General features: G+C 41.4%; 2 protein-coding genes across 2 annotated transcripts; both read right to left on the minus strand.

The window, feature by feature from the left end:
• Positions 1–329: 329 nt before the first annotated feature.
• LOC119721377 (UDP-D-xylose:L-fucose alpha-1,3-D-xylosyltransferase 3-like) lies at positions 330–5,609 on the minus strand. The gene is made up of 2 exons (XM_038191441.1): positions 5,364–5,609; positions 330–1,558 (listed from the first exon to the last, which is right to left on the minus strand). The coding sequence occupies exons 1-2, from the start codon at positions 5,431–5,433 to the stop codon at positions 645–647; spliced, it is 984 nt and encodes a 327-aa protein (XP_038047369.1). The 5' UTR covers positions 5,434–5,609; the 3' UTR covers positions 330–644.
• A 2,450-nt stretch (positions 5,610–8,059) lies between these two features.
• LOC119729317 (UDP-D-xylose:L-fucose alpha-1,3-D-xylosyltransferase 3-like) lies at positions 8,060–9,658 on the minus strand. The gene has a single exon (XM_038202279.1). The coding sequence runs from the start codon at positions 9,484–9,486 to the stop codon at positions 8,551–8,553; it is 936 nt and encodes a 311-aa protein (XP_038058207.1). The 5' UTR covers positions 9,487–9,658; the 3' UTR covers positions 8,060–8,550.
• Positions 9,659–12,254: the final 2,596 nt, after the last annotated feature.

Here is a 12,254-nt window from a genome sequence, read left to right on the forward strand (position 1 = left end):
GGGTACTTTTTATTAACTATACAATCAATGTTTATGTAACTAATACATAACATTCGATCTTAAGACTTGATCAATTTAAAGGGAATGTACATCGTTGGCTTTTGTTGTAATTTTCAGAAATGAACTATTTGAGGGGTTAGTATAATAGATCAAATATTGTTTAACTGACATGTTTGAAGTTTCGTGTTCGAAAATGCTTGAAAAACCAAGAAAAACAAAAATGTTTAAGTAGTCTGGTTCCCTGACTCCACTAAAGATAAAATGGATCAATTTATAGATGTCGGGAAATTGTAAGGTAAGGGAACCAGTCTAGCTGACCTGCACCCGTTCATGAACATGTAACCAATAGCAAACAAAATGTGGACTGAAAAAATTGTAAATTTGGAGCAGTAGTTGAACAATAGCTAGGTTTTTCCAACGGTGGTCGGTCGACATGGGATAAAACCACACTGCAGATATTGGTTGCTGTTATGGAAAGGTACTGGGAAAATATAATAAGGTATATATTCTGAAACAAGCCATGGGAAAACCCCATGGTGAAAAAGTCCCATGTGGTACATTAATTCTATGGGAAAAGTTAATTAAGTTTCAATACCTTTTCACTTATGGACAATTAGACACAAAATATGTACATAACCGTGCGTTCATATGAACCAAAAACCGAATTCTTTCAATTTCGCCACTTTCGCATCGTGGCCGAAAATGAAACTCAGATGCAAAACGGTCGTGTCACTGTGCGCCTCTCTCCAACCCGCTTGTCGAAAATACTTCTTCCCATCCGGGTAGTTGGTCTCATTAAGTGTCTTTATTTTCAGCTTCGGGATTAGCTTCCTCGAGATTAACTTGTTCATGGTTGTTTGTTCACCGGTTTTTGGGTGTTTTTTCTTGTCCAACAAACGCAACCATTCCGTAACAAGACGTAAAGTATTCTCCGTTGGTCGGTAGTAGGCAAAACCAACACAGAACTCTGCTATGTTTACTTGCTGGTTGTGCATAGCGATATCAAAGCTCTCTTGAAAGTCCTTGAATGGGTCTTTAAACCAAACGTTATCTGAGTCGAGGAAGAGGACATCGTAGCCTTTCTTGAGGAGGTTAAGAATGTACTGCGGGCGACGACGTACAAGTCGATTGAAGTCTCGCGAGTGCAGCTTTGTGCTCTTCCATACAGTGGCAACTAAGGGTGATCTCTGGACGTGGAGTCCCGGTTGGGATTGGATTCTCTGGGTCAGGCGTTGATAAGACGGCTCATCTTCGGCAATGACCGTGATGTTGGGGCAGGCCCGTGTCCGCTTGATGCTCTCCAGCATGTTTTCCGTCACGTCCAGGTAGCCAGCGTTGGTCGTGGTTAGCACGACTGTGGCCGATCGTCTCTCAATGTCGGCCTGGGTGCATGCACTGTTTGCAGACCATGAGTTGTTGCTGCTCGGTATCACCGCGTGCCCCGCCAACGATGCACTAACGCCAGCAGCAGGTCTGGGAACGGTCAACCTGCTGCGTAAGCTCAAGCCTTCTATGTCGTTTAGCTCCCTGTGATTGCCCATCAGCTCGAGATAGAAAACTGAAGAGGAAAATAGTGACTTCTAATGGATTATACCATCTTGAAAGGAGGAAATCAAACGTCAGGCTTTCAAAATTCACAAGGCAAATTATTTTATGAAAGATATTGCGCCCTGGGGCCGATTTATTTGAAATGGGGTGGCTCATTTTGGACACCATTTGCAACTAAAAAAGAGACATATTGTAACAATCCGATCCCTTGTGTCGATCCCTTTTCCACGGTGGAGCCGTGCTAGCGGCCCCCTGCCGGCTGACTGGGACCGCCGTTACAATATTGTTGCCGATTCAAGGAACGATGTTATAAATGAAGCATAGTTATGTTTAATTGCAGCTCAGTTAATGTACTTTAAAAAAATGTTCAAATGCATGGTTTCTGTTGAAAGCTCTTCCTTTCAAAATGTTCACTACACAGGGTGAGTAAAAAAGCGAAACCCACATGTCGGGCCCATAGTTTTTGTGAAGTGCTGCATGTAGCACTTTCAAAGTATAGTATATGAAAGCCCAATTCATAAGGTTTTTTTTAATACAAGAATCATTCAAATCACTTATGTAATTTACAAGTTACGGAATTTTAAACACAACCACCGTTTTAAAGTTATGTCCGCAGATCACAAAAAGGCAAGTATGGCCAAAAAAAAAAAGTCTCCGGTTTCTGGTATGCGCGCGCGTCGCCGTAGCCATGCGCGTCGGCAAAATGAAAAAGTTTTTTTTTCAATGAAAGATGATGTCTCAAAACCGCCAAATTCACTGGTTTGACTGGAATCCTGCTGCTGCACAATTTTAACGTGTTTTTAGATGGGGTTATGATCGAGAATAAGCTTTATGTGGCCTCTCTGGACTCCCATGTATTTGCACTAAGTCTAGTCGGGCACTATTTGCAGTCATCAGCCGACATTTGAGGCAAAACAATCAGGTAAAAAAAAAAAAAAAGCCGCGTCGCCGCACCACTTTTTGGGCAAGCTCCATACCAGAAACCGGAGACTTTTTTGGGGGGCCTATTGTTTCAGCAAAACGAAAACAAATCACATAGGGATGTGTGTGTACATTGTTTTCGTTTTGCTGCAAGAACGCACACTTTTTTGTGATCCGCGGACAGAACTTTCAGTAGTGGTTGTGTTTAAAATTCCGTAACTTGCAAAGGACATAAGTGATTTGAATGATTCTTGTACTAAAAGAAAGCTTACGAATTGGGCTCTCATATCCTATATTTTGAAAGCGCTCAACGCATAATTTCACTAAAACAACAGTCCAAGCATTTGGGTTTCGGGTGTTTTTTTTACTCACCCTGTATACCGGTAATACGTTTTGACTTACATCCTCTTGTAGTCAGTTGGCATACGATTGGAATCGTGACCGACTGGTCCATAGCACCAAACTTGGCAGATAGATTCTTATAGCCCCAGAGAAGATATTTAGAAGGAGGTACACCTGAAATTCTTTTGGGAAGAGTGCCTAATTTGCATAAAGCGTTAATCCCTGCCGTGTAATATATTTATTCCCATATTTGGGTAGATGTTTAATTATCATATTTTTTGAAAAGTATATTTTGGGGATTTTACTTACATATCATTACTTAAATTACATTTTCTAAAGAATATCGGAGACTTGAAGATTATGAGGACATAACAAAGATCCAAAATGGCTACCATTATACCCTAAAGTTGCGCGCATTTCCTTTTCCCTCGGATATCACCAAGTAGTCTTGCCAAACCTCGGTATTGATGACCTTTAAATTCACAAAATTACTTAATGACACAGTTATCCTAACAAAAATAAATGGGAAAATCATGTGGAAAATTATATCATCTTGATATTTAGCCCACAAAAACAAAAAGGGGGGAAAATGAGGTGTCCGTAAATTGGGCTAAAAATTACGCGAAGCCAGTAAGCAACTTCGTGAATTTGAAGCTCATCAATACTAGGGTTTGGCAAGACTACTTGATGATATCTAGAGACAAGATTAATGCGCGCAAGTTTAGAGTAAAAAAGTAGCCATTTTGGATCGTTACTAGGTCCTCATAATTATCCAGTCAGTCTTAAGTGCTTTAGAAAATGTTATTGAAGTAAGGATGTGTAAGTAGAATCACCAAAAATATACTTTTCAAAAAGTAAAAAAAAATAATAACGTACTTAAATATGGGAATAAATATATTACACGATAGGGATTAACGATTTATGCAAATTAAGCACCCTTCCCAAAAGAATTTCGGGTGTCACCCCTTCTAAATATCTTCTCTAAGGCTATACAAATATATCTGCTAAGTTTGGTGCTTTGGACCAGTCGGTCACGATCTTGTCAAAAATTGGGTCTAAGCCACCTGACTATTGTGGTATGATCCCAAATTGTCGCTCTGCAAAGTAATTCCTAATCTCGTATATGAAACCGATTGCAAACTAAAAGTCAGGTTGGCGTAGCGGTACTTTCCTCACCTTCCACCGCTGTGACCCGGATTCGATACCCGCCTGGGCCAATATGTGGATTGGGTTTTCAGTCCCTGCCTGATTCTGCTGGATTTCCCTAGAATATCATTCTACGGTTTTCCGCCCACCACTAAAACTGTTTATCTTCTCATTGTCTCCTCTCTACAGGTTTCTTCAGGCTTGCGAGCTACATGTGCCTGCACCCGATTTCACCAAACTCTTCGTAACTTACGATGCATCGCAGCGCTGCGACGCGTCGTATCTCTACGATGCGTCGCAGCTGCGACGCGTCCTGCGATCCATTTCACTAAACACGTCGTAAGTGCGACGCGTCGTATGTGTATTTATAGCACAACTCGGTGACTGTTTTATGTCTTTAGTCAGCGTACAGTAAATAGTCGTCTGATATTCAACAAAGAGTCGTCGGATCTCAGCTCGAAATTTGTTAAAACGTAAAACAAAATGGCGGCCGTGCGATGCAATTTTGAAGAAAAACAAGCTCTCATTGGACTGTATAGCTACTTTGAAATTTCAACTCCAATATTCCGGTCTAAGTCATAATTATTCAATGAATTTTCTATTTACAACTTTACACACATTGCCTCGGTATTATAATCTCGTTAATGTAATGTTTGTGGCATAAAACTGGCTTTGAAATGACTCTTCTTATTTCGCGACGACCACTAGACACGTCGTAACTTGCGACGTGTTTTAAGCCGTTGTCAAGGAACTTACGAAGCGTTCAACACATCGCAACTTTCGTGAAATGGAAGATACGACGCGTCGCGAGTTGCGACGTGTTACACGTCGTAACTCGAGTTGCGACGCGTCGCAGCGCTTCGTGAAATCGGTTGCTGGGGTGATTTTGAGGATCTCCGTGGTTTCATTACCAGATATGATTAGTAATAATAATAAAATTAAATTCGGTCAGTCCATTTTGTCAATGAACTAAGATTTTTAGTATCGTACGATGATCTTACGTCAGGAAAGGGCACTTGATTTTTTTGGCTTTTTTGCTTTTTTAATTCAGTGAGCACAATTGCCCTTGTTGTATGGTTATTCCTTTCATAACATACACATTTTAATGGAGTTTGGCTAAGATTGATTTTGCAATGAAAACAAAATGACGATGTTACTTAATGAAATAATTGTTGCATTTGCGTTCGGTCCCCGGCTTAGACCCCACTGCGCCTCTGCACAGAGTTCTATTTCAATTTCAATTAAGTTTTTATTTCATAACTCCTATAATGAACACAAATAAAGTACGTAACCTAATAGTAGATAAACAAAATATAATAGTAAATGACAAAGATGAATAACAAAGTTACAACTCTTGTCAAGTCCAACTTCTGCACATTGAAAACTTGTGAAGTACATGTACTCACCAACATACACCAGCAAGCAGCAACCGGACACTAAGGTAAAGGCGAAGGTATGTGACCTCTTAAAGGACATGGTTCACTCTATCGTCAATCTACTAACAAGTGACATGAAATATAAGACAGATATGTACACTCTATCTGCCACTCTGGTTTGGCCGTGTAATACCCTGAACTGCGCCTGCGATTGACGAGCGTTGAAGTTTTTGTTCCCGTTCATGCATGGCTGACTATTGTTAAGCAGACCAGTCTGTACTTACGATTGTATGACACCATGCATGCATGTCCCCTGACCGTACCCTCTGGAGACGGTGTGTACAATAGGCAACAAAAGATTGTATGCGGTTTCCACAGTGCAATTTCTATAGATGAATACGTCTCCACAAGGTTTTCCCGAAATAGATATATGGGTTTTACTCAACAACTAGGAATTTCTAAGGTATGTGGATCCATCGCAAATGGTAGAGTTTTAGAAAGGGGATACTAAGTCCGAATATCAGCCAAGGAAATTAATTCTGGTTAAAATAAGAGCATTTTGAAATTGTACTTTCAAACTCGAAAACTTTAGTAGACGAGAACAAAGAAGTCACTTGTATCCACAAGGATACAAATTTTAGTATTGGTGGTGTTGTCGTCAGCTACGCTCGTGTGCGTGGGTGGGTGCCTGTGTGTGTGTTGGGGATGGGCTCGTACCATACTTTCAATGGGAGTGCTGTTCAACTTGATCCGAAGATCGTGAACACTATAGAATAGTATACAAATACCCCGTGACCCAGCTGGCTCTGTGCGAATGTTGTGCACAGGTGGACATTATTACCAGTATAATTGTCATATTTTTTTAGTGTCACAGCAGGGGGGTGTCATATAAATTTAATATTTTTGTATTATTTATTTATTTTTTGTAGTCACACTGATTTTGATAAGGTCAATTAAAATTGCTGACATATTCACACATACATGTGTATTTGCCTGCAATCGGGCACCCCTATTGTCCCTCTTTTGTTTGTACTTTAACTTTTTGGAACAAAAGTGGCATTTTGAAGATTAAACATGATAAATAACGGCAATCAGAGTATACAAAGTTCGTTGACCTCGCAAAGGCCATCAGAGGTCAAATATGAAATGTCAACATATGTGAATATTCATATCACGGCAACAATACCCAAAATTAAGATATGGGTAATAAAAAAGTGGTGTTTTGAATTGTTAATCCTCTTATTATCTATAAATAGGATACGCAAAGTTCATTGACCCCTTGAAGGCCATCAGAGGTTAGATATACAATTCCCTACATATGAAATTCTTTTCATAAAATGAGCCACTTAACATTATGACATGGGTTTTGAAAAAGTTGAGGTTTAAGGGGTAAATCGTATAAATAACTATAAATAAAGTATACTGCGGTTAATACAAAGGTCATTGACCTCTGGAAGGCCATCAGATATCAATTGTAAAACTTTCCGGTGTAGCGTGAATTTACGTTTCTATGAAATTCGGACTCATTGGTAATAACGCGCATGCGTAAGTATGGTAATTAGGAAAGTGACCGGTCACGTGAGAGGGATTAACCAACAATAGGGAAAAGGGGTCCGATTTTTATAGGAGTCGGATTTTCATGTGACACCGGCATTTGGTCGTTATTTCCATTGTATGAAGACTATACACTGTCTTGGGTCATATAGGAAGTGAGGGTCTCAAGAACAACATGTATATGACGTCACCACACCGTAAATAAGGTGTACGTGTACATAAAATGCATACTGAAATTTATCAAACCCCAATTTAAGATGCATTATATTTTCAGATTAAAAGAAGTGGTTCAACTGGAAAGGCTGAATTTCGTGATTCTTTTTCTGTTTGACATAACTATTCACAGCTTAACTGTACAATGTCCAATGACATAGTTGCGAGCCCGATCACCCTGCGTTTGAAAATAACGCAACAAACGCGAATGTCTGTTTCATTGGTAATCTGTGGATTTTTCTGTGCAGAAGCCCTACGTCATTTGTTTGGTTTAAAAGGGCACTGACAGGAACTGAAGGTTCTTCCACGCCACCATCGAAACCATTCTCCTCTACGGGTGCGAGGCATGGACCCTCACTAGGTCCTTAGTCAAGTCCCTTGATGGGTACTATACAAGGATGATCCGAGCTGTCCTTAATGTCAGCTGGAGGACGTACACAACCCACAAGGAGCTGTATGGTGATCTTCCCCAGGGTGTCCATCAAGATCCAGGAGCGGAGAATGCGCCTCGCTGGTCACTGCTACCGGCATCCTGAGCTGCCAGTAAACAAGGTCGAGGCCTCTCACGGCAAGCCGTCCTGGGGGAGACCAGCGAAGACCATGGTCAAGGTCCCGATGGAAGACGCAGAAGTTGACACAAAGAAAGAGCTGACCAGCTGTATGGGCGAGCATGACGTGTGTTATGTCAGGCATGGTGCTCGTCTCAAGCCACGCCTGTTTGAGTCGACTGACTGACTGACTGACTCCCCGACTGACTCCCCAACTGACATGAACTGAAACGGGGTGTGCTAGGACAAACGAGAGGGCAAACTTTCCCCTTTCATGTGTCTTAAACGGTTATCAGGCATGGTGCTCGTCTCAAGCCACGCCTGTTTGAGTCGACTGACTGACTGACTGACTCCCCGACTGACTCCCCGACTCCCCAACTGACTGACTCCCCGACTCCCCGACTCCCCGACTGATGACTGACCGACTGACATGAACTGAAACGGGGGTGTGCTAGGACAAATGAGAGGGCAAACTTTCCCCATCCACGTGTCTTAAACATGACTCCTTTCCTGACGAGAAATCATGCAATAATCCTTTTTCATTGCTGTATCGATCTTTCTTTGCCAACCGTTATTCGGACTTTTTGACAATCAAGGATTGGCAAACTATGGAAGGTCAGCGTTGTAAAATCAAACAATAGCTAAAATAATGTTTCCAAAACATTGCCATTGGATTGTTTAATATACAAAATAACCAACATATTCTACCAAAGACTTGTATTAAAAATGCTTCTCTATTACTTAATGCAAGTTCTGGCAAAATTCGTTGCCAACCACGGCAACTGCGTTCATATTAGCCAAAAACCGAATTCTTTCAATTTCGCCACTTTCGCATCGTGGTTCAAGACGAAAGTCAGATGCAAAACGGTCGTGTCACTGTGCGCCTCTCTCCATCCCGCTTGTCAAAAATACTTCTTCCCGTCCGGGTAGTTGGTCTCATTAAGTGTCTTTATTTTCAGCCTCGGGAAGAGCTTCCTCGATATCAACTGGTTCATAATTATCTGGTCCGCGGAATGTTTGTTTTTGTCCAACGAATGCACCCATTCCGTAACGAAACGTATGCTATTCTCCGTTGGTCGGTAGTAGGCAAAACCGTCACAGAAGGCTGCTACGTCTACTTTCTCGTTATGCATAGCGATGTCGAAATCCCCTTGAAAGTCTTTGAATGGGTCTCTGAACCAAAAGGTATCTGAGTCGACGAAGAGGACATCGTAACCTTTCTCGAGGAGCTTGAGAACGTACCACGGACGACGACTTACAAGTCGATTGTAGTCTGGCGAGTGTAGCTTTAGGCTCTTCGATTCAGTGGCACCTAAGGGTGATCTCTGGACGTGGAGTCCCGGTTGGGATTGGATTCTCTGGGTCAGGCGTTGATAAGACGGCTCGTCTTCGGCAATGACCGTGATGTTGGGGCAGGCCCGGGTCCGCTTGATGCTCTCCAGCATGTTTTCCGTCACGTCCAGGTAGCCAGCGTTGGTCGTGGTTAGCACGACTGTGGCCGATCGTCTCTCAATGTCAGCCGGGCTGCAAAACAAGGAAGTTGTCGAAGATGCACTGATAACTGTCGATCCCTGCACGGACGCATTTCCCATTTTTCCCGTGGTAGCATTACCTACTAGTTTTCTTTTGATGATTTGTGGACCGTTGTCGATCTTGCCAGAAGAAAGTGTGGAGTTTGCGTTGGTTCCTTGTTCACTGCCGAGTTCTATGACGGCACCAGACGACACCCATGACTTGTCGACGACGACTTGTGGGTAGGGACGTTGCTGCAATTGTTGTTTGCTCGATGAGTGAAAAGCCACGTATCCTGAAAGAAAGGAAAAACACCTTGATTTCATATATTCGTCAAATGATTGGGGGCTGTTACTTAACTTGCTGACTTGGAAGACGGATATCTTTCAACTTACTAATCTAACAGATGTGTATTCAAGTGAAAAACAAGCCAATCACAGCTCAATCATGATACGTCGAATCACAAATTGGTAATGAGCAGCAGGGAACGGAAAATGAACAGTTTGTCACTCGACTTGAGACATACTGACTTGTACTTCACTTATGCTTTTGGAGAACATGGCTGTAATGAGAGACTTTATATCGAAACTCATTCCTTGAGAGCTAAGAGGGGAGCGACAAAATGTAGACAAGCTATAGTATCATTTTTGGAGTGATTTTGTTTACGATCTTGATGGAGGTTAGAGAATACGCGACTCCAATTCAAATGTCTTTAATACAAGAAATACGTTTTTACAAATGAAAAAGTATTAGAATATACCAAAAAGTCCATCCTGGCTTAAATGCATAATTATACGACAATTTGCATTGAAACCTACCGAATTATTATCAAAAAGCTTACTTTGATTAAAGATTATACTGGTACTAAGCACCCCGTGACATTATCCGAATGGCTTGCTGTCAGTTAGAAGAAATTAAGAAATGTAGGTAATTTCCAACGATCAGTCAACTGACTGATTTCTGAAACTAGAGAGTGCTGTAGATGTAATCGTATTTCGTGATAAAAAAGGTTGTGCATGGTGTTTCACTTCTTTTTTGGGGAGAGGAGGGGTTTAAAGGTGTAATATCCATCGAGTTGTGACTTTAACAGGTTAGTTTTTAGTATCTTCTTTTGATCTTGAGTGGTGTCATTATTGGAAAATGACCAAAATGCATGAAACAAATATGATCTTACATACCTTTAATTTATCTTAAAATTGATAACATTATTGTGCATACCAATTCGTTTGCTTAGTAGTTGCAAAGGCATTCCGTCAGCCACGATACCAAAACTAGATATTTCACAATTGGACAACCTGTAGGCTGTTAGGCTGTACAGAACAGGTGCCTATGGGAAATGTACAGTCAAACCTATACATACTTACCAACAAGGACAGAGCAGCAACAAAGGATCAAACATGCCACGAGACGTCTTTTCTGTCTGCTCAGCGACATCGTAATAATTATACGCACGACCAATGTCAAATTCTCAAGTCAAGAGTGTTAGTTTTTACTGAGCTGTCGAAGAAGTGCAGGCTTTCCTCCCTTGAAGCGTCTGTAATACAACGCGGCAAGTTCATGGACACACCATACATGCACTTTTAATAAATCGAATTACGATACGACTTTTCGATCCAAGCAATTGATTGCCTTAAATAATAAAATAGTCGAAGCCTTGGTTTGTTGCGGGAGACAATTGTGGAGTAATCCCAACTACTGTAGAAGGTAGCAAAGATCACTACAGCTAAAAACGGACTAAGCCGTGTACTTCACTTGCCTAGATATAACAATCTACGCGTTAATATGACCCCTGGACTTTGAATTGTTTTTCCCACCTGCGACCAATCCAATGGGAATCGTGATTATGTTTGACTTTGAACGTATCGAGCGATTTGGGCTCGATGCGTTCCTATAGTCCGCATAATTACTGTTCCTAATATTGATTGTAAGCTACGAAAGTGATGAGAAAATCATTGAAAACCATAGGAAGTTCAAAGTCCAGGGATCACATTATAGCGGGTAGATCATTTTACGGTTAAAGGGACACTGCGTCCTGGAACAGCCCAATTGGGATACAAAACGCGCTTTGAACGAAATGGTGTCAATCGGAAAGAACATCTAAAAGTAGGATATAAACATCCACACAGCTATCCTTTAAAAACTGGGCGTTTTTGTGTTATTCCCGTATTATGCGTGCGAGAACGACTTTCGGGCTCCACTTTTGCGACCCCAAAAAGTCGAGCTGTTTGGGTGCTAGTTGTGATTTCATCCGTAAAGTGTTCACCTTTTGCGGACGTGTAAGAAACCTTATTTTGTGCATTGGTGATTGGTCGCCGCTAGCTGTTCGCGATCACGCACGGTGCTGTTGTGTAGCCGGGCACATGACACGAGGTGTATATCTTACATTGACAACAACCGGATTTTTTTTTCGTATTTTCTCAGGAACGGTATGACTTTAGGTTGGTTTCCTTTCAACCAGATGCTTGAAAATGGATAAGTAAACAATCCAAAACATAAAATTTTCGAGGATTTCAGGACCTAGTGCCCTTTTTATCTTTCACAACATTTGTTTTCACTTTTCAGCTACGGGGAAGTTCGCCGCGCCGAGTTAAAGGTAGAGTACATCATTTTGTCATGTGTGCATTTTGTTTTCGTTTGAAGCAACATCAGTGCTCAAAATATAAAGAAAGATGCTTAACAACAACCAACCAGGTGAAATTTTAGCTCAGTGAATGCTGTATATTCCGAGAAAACAATATTCTAGGATCTCGATTTCATTTCAAAAGTTGCTGAGTCATTTTTGAATTGCGCCCGAAATCAGCGTCCGGGACACGTTCTCATTCAGCCGATAGCAGCTACGTACGCGATGTAACGCACTGAACCTACGAATTATAGCAACCGCGCGCGTGTGTTCGTCGTGTCAACGCTTGGGCGGGCGCACCCATTCACAGCTTCACCGACTTTAAACGGACATTTCCAAAAATGTGTCTAGAGAGGCATCTTTAGAAACAAAATTCTTTAATTGTTTTCGTTTTCTGCTAAATAACTGCGTGCCAGGAGGAATAATTTCACAGGGAGTTTAGTGCCATTGCTCCTTTAAACAATACTAATCGTC

The sequence above is a fragment of the Patiria miniata genome, unplaced genomic scaffold (genome assembly GCF_015706575.1).
Source record: "Patiria miniata isolate m_02_andy unplaced genomic scaffold, ASM1570657v1 HiC_scaffold_1, whole genome shotgun sequence".
In the NCBI taxonomy this organism is placed as follows: domain Eukaryota; kingdom Metazoa; phylum Echinodermata; class Asteroidea; order Valvatida; family Asterinidae; genus Patiria; species Patiria miniata.